The sequence below is a fragment of the Morone saxatilis genome, unplaced genomic scaffold (genome assembly GCF_004916995.1).
Source record: "Morone saxatilis isolate NCDOM2014 unplaced genomic scaffold, NCSU_SB_2.0 Contig7, whole genome shotgun sequence".
Lineage (NCBI taxonomy): Eukaryota > Metazoa > Chordata > Actinopteri > Moronidae > Morone > Morone saxatilis.
The window spans coordinates 17,521,461-17,528,972 of NW_023340246.1; the positions used below are offsets into that span (position 1 = coordinate 17,521,461).

At 41.6% G+C, this 7,512-nt stretch overlaps 1 protein-coding gene across 1 annotated transcript; it reads right to left on the reverse strand.

Annotated features, from left to right (window-relative positions):
* Window positions 1-504: 504 nt before the first annotated feature.
* LOC118340840 (F-box only protein 30-like) lies at window positions 505-6,507 on the reverse strand. The gene is made up of 4 exons (XM_035678990.1): window positions 6,345-6,507; window positions 5,254-5,345; window positions 2,100-4,212; window positions 505-1,302 (listed from the first exon to the last, which is right to left on the reverse strand). The coding sequence occupies exons 3-4, from the start codon at window positions 4,149-4,151 to the stop codon at window positions 1,108-1,110; spliced, it is 2,247 nt and encodes a 748-aa protein (XP_035534883.1). The 5' UTR covers window positions 4,152-4,212; window positions 5,254-5,345; window positions 6,345-6,507; the 3' UTR covers window positions 505-1,107.
* Between the last annotated feature and the right edge of the window lie 1,005 nt (window positions 6,508-7,512).

Below are 7,512 nucleotides of genomic sequence, written 5' to 3' on the forward strand. Positions count from 1 at the left end.
CCACCTGCAGGTGGATCACAGACTAAGATATCAAAGGCATACGCTGAACATAACATTTAAAAAAATAGGTTGAACTTACTGTATGTAAAAGACTTACAATTCTGAGTTATAGATGAATAGTTATTGAACTGATATCATGAGCTGTGTCCCACATCCAGCTATGAAGAACATTTTGCAGATTAGAATTCAAATATGTAAATTGTAAATGCTCCAGGAGAAACTAACTCCATCAGCATTTAGCCATACAAATTACCATCCCAGTTTCTGTTGAAAGGCGGGTTTTCTATGAGAAGTGGTGCCCATAGCTCTTAATGGAGCTACACTGCTTAAATAAAGGCTTAAAAAGTGGTTAAGTTAGTTAATCCTTCTACCATGTCATCAAATGTACATTACTTTTTCAGTTTTAGGAAATGCATGTTGAGCCCATGTTGAGCCCATGTTGAGCCCTGCTGGCATTAACAGGCACTTTGAAGAGACAGGGAGAGCTTTAAAGACAAACAAATCTACAAAAGGCTGCAAAGACTTTATTGAATGGTAGCAAATCACATGCATTATCGGGCTATATGAATCTGTCCTGACGTCCTACAAACCAAGACAACAGACACCCTCTATAGGGATGAGAAAGATTAGATCATTTAGGGTCACGTATTAACATAAGAAGGTATAGCAAATCTTGTGTAAAGTGCTGGCATAGTTCTGTCACACAGACATAGTGCAATATAACCAACAATCGGCTTTTCCCATGGCTACTACTCAAAGGCAAGATAGTGAAAACATTTAAATTCCATTTTCTCATATACATTTCTCATATCATATAGAATAATATAAATCTATTGTGCATATTTGCATAATATACTTTATCTTACCAGTATATGGGTGTATTTTCAGCACAAATCCATGCAAAGCTGTTTTTTTTTTTTTCTCCACAGAGACCAACCACAATGACAGAACTTCACTGTGTTAAGTAAGGTGTTATTTCATTAAGGCTTCTTCATAATGTAGTGTAATACAGGAAGAGTTAATGGTTTTCAAGACAGTAAATCTTTTTCAATTGCAGCGTCCACATAATACCGCTGTGACACTCTACAAGAGGTCAGCCTTGTTTGGTCAGGTGTTGATGTGACGCAGGACACGACGCAGCGACTGTCCATCTCGTGCGGTACACATGGCAGGAAGGGGTACAGGCTCTGTCTTGTGCTCCACCAAGTTGAAGTGGCACTTCTTCAGATGGTCCGACATGCTGGGGAGGTCAGTGAAACCCCAGGACAACACAGGACTGAAGGCAGTGCTGAATCTCCACACCTGCAACAGTAAAGATAAAAAAGCAAGTTGGAATGAAGAGCAGATTGCATGTCAAAAATACTTTTAAATGCAATTTCCATAAAATCCTCATGTAAAGCTATACTCCCTGGTTTTGTTACAGCACAATCCCTCTAGCTCACAGTTAACACTTAACACACATGGGAAATGCACTTATTTGCCTCCTTTAATTTCTGGCTGTTTCTCGTGGCATTATGTGCTGGAGTATTTATTGGCCAGGACCAGTTGCCAGACAACGACTCCAGGAAGTTACTGCTCCCAGCCAAGAAATAGTCAAATTGTGTTAGTTTTTTGTATGGATTATACAACCGAAATAGAAACTGTTAATTAGTGACTTTAAAGGTTGGAAAGAATCAGACTAGCTGTGTCTCCCCTCCAGTCTTTGTTAAATGGCTAAGCTAACTAGTTGCTGGCTCCAGCTACAGATTTACTGACACTAGAGTGGTATTAATCTTCTCATCTTAACTCTTGGCAAGAAATCAAATAATGGCGTTTCCAAAGTGTCAAACTATTCCTATAAAACTTTCAATCTATATTGAAAAAATACATTTCAATATTTGGGGCCACTACTCCGCAGAATCAATCTTTATTAAAACAGCTTTGTTATCTTTATTCCATGTTAGTCATGTGTATTTCATGTATTCCATTTAATGTAGAGCTGCAGTGGCACATCAGCTATTTGGAATGGTGCCTCTTACAAAAACCACATGTAGCTTTGTTAGCATTTCCATCAAAAACACTGACATACAGTAAGTTTACAATACAGATTTTCTACTCACTCTATTTTTGATCTGCCATGACACAGTGCCAGGAGCACCAGGGAAAGGTCTTCGCTCCCACTGCAGGTCTACAATGCCCCTGGTCTGGAGGAGACTGGCACACACCTCTCTCATAGTCCGTGACACCAACGACAGCTGGCAAAGGCTGAAACTGTCCAGGAACCCAGCTATGTGCCACAGTATCTCAATGGGAAGACCACTAAACTGGTCAGACTGAGAGTCACTTGGAATTTTTCCCCTTGGGCAAGGCTGAACCCCGAAGGACCTGAGGTGCCTGTCATGAACCACCTTGGCCCCTTGGGTGGATGGGTAAAACCTCCTCTGGGAAAACGTGCAGCCGTAATATGCCAGGGGGCAGCGATGCTCCATCCAACCATTTAGACCAGCATGGATGTCACCATGGACATTCGTGAAATGGGAAGAAAACTGGTCCCGGCGGAATGACTGACCGCAGACAAAGGGGAACATGTGCTGGTAGCGTGGGTTGGCAGGGAGGTAGCGGTTATGTGGGACTGCCTCAACCTCCAGAGCTTCCAGGACAAGGCCAAGGCGGAGAGTGCGGAAAGGGCTGGGGTAGGAGAGCTGGGGGGCAGCATGGTCACAGGCAGATGCGGAGGCCATGTCGCCCACTCTTGTGTTGGTTACTAAGATTGCTGCAGGGAAAGTGAAAGTCTGTGTGCCGAAGTCGACATGGTAGCCGTCAACATAGACTGTATCAGAGATCCTTCTACACTCTCTGGACTCCTCTAAACAGAAAAGCAGGGCTGCTGTGATCAGATCAATCTCTCCCAAACCCATGGGGTCCTCATCCTGCTCCAGGTCCGACGTATCCACTGCCTTGTCCTCCATTTTGGGTCGCACTCTGTACAGTGACCTGTCTGGGATGAAACCTATCCGTCCGTTAGGTAATGAACATTGGCCCTGGCTCCTAAAAAACTGGTAGTTGTGGAATTTGCGCTCAGTCCCATGGTTTTCTAAGAGAACTAGCCCCCTGTCTTCCAAGACCACATGACCAGCCCTTTGTGTCACACCCTGGCTGACGTGCACTGGAGATGCCATTGGAGGGGTGACAGGCTCCTGAGAAACCCCAGCTTTCATGTCACCTTGCTCCACGACAGAGCGGGTCTCCAGATTGGCCTCCATTGCTCCACACAGTGGCCCATTTGTAGTGTTTAAAATCTTTTTGTCTGTTCCTTTCAGAGCCCCGTTTCCTCTCAAGCAGCTAGAACAAACACTTTGCTCCTCCGTCTCGCTTTTATTCAAACTCTCAGCAGCTACAGGCGTTTTGTCTTCCAGTCCATTCTGAAGGTCTCCATTGCGGCTCACACGCTCTGTGCTGCTGTCAACGGAACTGCCACTGCTAGCAAATTCTAAAGCGGCGACTAAGCTTCTCGCAGTCTCAACTGTGGCCTCGTACAGTTTACTGAAGTGCTCCTCGTTCAAGCCATTAATCCCACTGATGATTTTCTCTTTTGCCGAGCCTGGTGGGGGAGGTTGTGGCTGACGTGAGGGCGATGACTGTGAAGGTGGCTCAATAATGGTGGAAGCCTCAGTGGCAGATGTAAGCAAACCTGAGTCTGTTGCCCTGTTGTCCTTACTAACAGGGACAAGTGGCTCTCCCTCTGTGGTAGGTGCCATGGCGATCACCTTGAGGGACTCCAGTAGTGTACGCTGGTCCTGAAGGGCAAGTGCCATGTCCAGCTGCTCCACCTCCTCCACACCACGGCTCAGGCTCTCATAGGAAGTATAGTCCAGGCAGCTAATAGGCCATCTGTTCCACTCCATAGTGCAACACACCACTCCAGCTGGACACACTTCGAGGTGTGCATACATTTGGTTGCGCACCAGAGTGGCAGGGCAGCCATAGCCACTGTTTAGGCAGGGAACCCTCACCAGTGGGCACATGAGGTGGTGCTCATCAAATTTGCAGGAGTGAAATACAGCCCCACACACGAGAGGACAGGTGATAAGGTCACAAGAAATGCCTAGTTGAGGTCTGACCATGCATCGCTGGTTAACGCAGGACATACAGTGAACATGGTCCCCCTCCATCTTCAGGGCTGAAGGGGTGGAAAGCTTCTGAGGGTGACTGTGTGAGAAAATCCACTGTGTCCTGCCAAACAAGAGGAAAGAGCAAATAACGTGTCAGAGTTTGTGTCACATGACGAATGAGAAAAGAGGAGAATAATGGAAAAAATTCACTAGAAAGACACGATCATAACTACAAAACATGTCTACCTAGAGTAATAACATTAAGTAACAGTATCGTTGTCTAGTCACACCACTTACATAGCCAGCCCGATGAATAAATGTTACTTCTTTCTGAACGAGAGTATTATACATAAAAAAAGAAAAATAAGTAGCATTCTTAAACATTTAAGATTGAAGCTATGAAATCAGCATGGTGTCCCAGAGCTTTGGCTCAGTCTTGAATGGCTGCTATAATTAGTGACAACCACCAGATGTCACTGTGTTTGCTGAGATCCAAAGCTTCAACTCTTTTAAGATACAGACAGGAAGATGCTCCCAAACATTAAAAGGCTTCATCTAACAAATAAACCCCAAAAGAGACCAGATAAAAATGCATAATGGTCAGTGACAAAGGCAGTAAAGGGAAAACAATTAGGTAAAACTACAAATAAATCAAACTTGAAAGCTACGTAGAAAAATAAGCTATAAGATAAATGAATATTTGAAAGCTATATACTCCCATAACACCCAATACCACTGTGCATGAAGGTGTTTTTAAGTGTATTCACGTAGTAAATTGGCAGATTTTAATGAACCTTCCTCATAGATAGCAGAAATTTCTAGGTTCCAGAAAATCAACGTCATTTATAAAAAGAAAAAAAAGAGCACAGATTAAATCTAATGGATAGGAAAAACAGATTAACTAACTAATCTAATCTAACGAGATTAAATAATTATAATCTTTTGTCAATCCAATTCTTATAGAAATACCTTAACAAAGTCAATGAAACAGGACTCCCAGACAAACTGAATGACTAAGCAAACCTGTCTGAGGTGCTGCTATTTTGGCTCTTTCCATGTCTACAGCCTGCAGAGAGACTGTGAAACAGTGCCCCCACTCCACCGCATGTGGAAGTCCACTGGAGTCACGTAATGCAAGTAAAAAGCTGTCTCATACAAATACCTTATTAGGAAGATTCCCAGCTCAAGAACAAGAAGGTCAAAACCTTTCCTTCCTTAAATATGGAACATATCCGAGACAGCTCCAGAAAGACCCTGTTAAATAAAACAATCAAGAATTAAACCTTTGAAAAGTACATTTTGCTTTATCTTAGTGAAGTTACACTGGCAGCGTGATAAGTTAAAGTTTGATTAATGTCTGTATAATTGCCTGTTTGTACAAAAGTATGATGATTTATTGGTTTAATATACAAGTATACCAGCTTCAAAAACAATATACATCTATAAATAAATAAGAGATTAGTGTATATAGTGGATGCATACTATATGCTATTAATATGCAGTATAAAATGCGGACACAGACGGTGATAGAGAGGTGTATTTCCTTGAATACATCCAACATGGTTGCCATACAATTACATATAATTTAATGTGTAGACTGAGCACTGAGAAAGCAACTATGCCCTGCAGCTGAGATTCACACACACCACCAGTGTTTAAACAATGTATGAATACACGTGAATGTTAACTCAGAAACAGGATTAATGTCCCCTATAAGTCTTTAGCTTGGATTATAAAAGCAGCTTGCATTGACATCAGTAGCTTCACCGTGTGTCACATAACAACACTGAGCCACACAACCACATAGTTCATCAGATCTACAACTTGGGGGTGAATATCTACCACAGCAGCCTTGCTTGCATTTGTTTTTAGCCGGCAGTCAATCAGGTTGGCTCACTTCACTTCCAACAATCGCCCCAAATAAGACTCAAACGCTGATAACAACTAAAGCTATAACTAAAGCTAACCCAGTACAGTGGCTAGTCGACGATGCTGAACACTTTTAAGTTCACTCACAACCAACTGCAGCTAAGATAGAGAACACCGAAAGCTTGTGCTACAGCGTGCAACAGTTCGTGTTCAGCCCCCTACTGCAAACCACACTGCTGTCAGCTCATCTTTGGTTATTAACTCAACTTGTTTTTGCAACAATGGCCAAGCTTTAGCTCACACTGCCGGCTAACAACAGCAAAGACAAGCTCGGAAGTTCACATCAAGAAAACTTAAGCAGCATAACGTCGAGTAGCTCCTCACCTTGTCGTCGTGTTGGCAGAACAACGTGCGGTAAGGTGTGTTTTGGGTGTTGTGTGTATAACGTTGTATATGAATACAACTGGCTGTTACTTTAGTTGCCTCTGTGGAGAAAGTGCTAATGATAGCTAGCTTCAGTTCTTCTCACTCAACCTCCCTGTATTTTTTTTTTTTTTTTCTTCTGTTCAAAACTTTATTGACCCAATTGTAACTCACTTTTACATTAGTCATTAGTCAAGTGTTTATATATATCAAAAACAACAACAACAAAACGACCAGGACAATAAAGTAAAAATAGAAGGAAAAATAATAATATAGATGCTCATTTGTAAATTTAGCAAAAATGTTTAAGTATGGAAGGAAAGTTATAAATAAATAAATAAAAGGAACTCATTTTGCACATTTGTAAACAGAGAATCTACCCTTCAAATTAAATAATTTACTCTATAATCAATCTTTGGTTCCTTAAAATTAAAACATTTTAAATTGTACTTTTATATTGTGAAAATGAGAAACAAATCGGACCAGTCAAATTGGGCTTTGGCAAATAAATTCGTGCGTTTTCTACAATTAATTTCCAATATGCTTTTTTATTATCTGTGATATCTATAACCCCTATTAATTATAATTAAACCACCAGAAATAACTTTGCAAACAGGGTCTCTTCAATTTATATAGGTGACAGGGAAGTTATAATACATTCATGGCATTATAGTTTTAAGAGAATATAATATATAACATCATATATTATCAATAAATAAATCAAACATAAAACTCCCAATTGTCTGACAAATCTCTTTATTTTAGTAACATGCAGTAACCAGTAACAAACAGGAGAGGTCGCTGTTGCACCATTTTTGCGGCCTCCTTGCTGGTAGTGGTCAGACCAAGCCTCATGGTTCATGGTTTAACTGAAGGAGAAGCCACGTTTCGAGGTCGGGGTCTCCTACACAACAGCACCCCTGCAGCTGGAGGAGCTGACTCATGCATACAACAGCAGGACAGTGCTTAGTGGTACTCAATACACTTTTCATGAGGTGCTGAAACACACTAATTCAGTCGGTCACCGTCATTACATCATATAGATAGATAGATAGATAGATAGATAGATAGATACTTTATTTATCCCGAGGGAAATTCAAGCATCCAGTAGCAGCATACAAACATACAT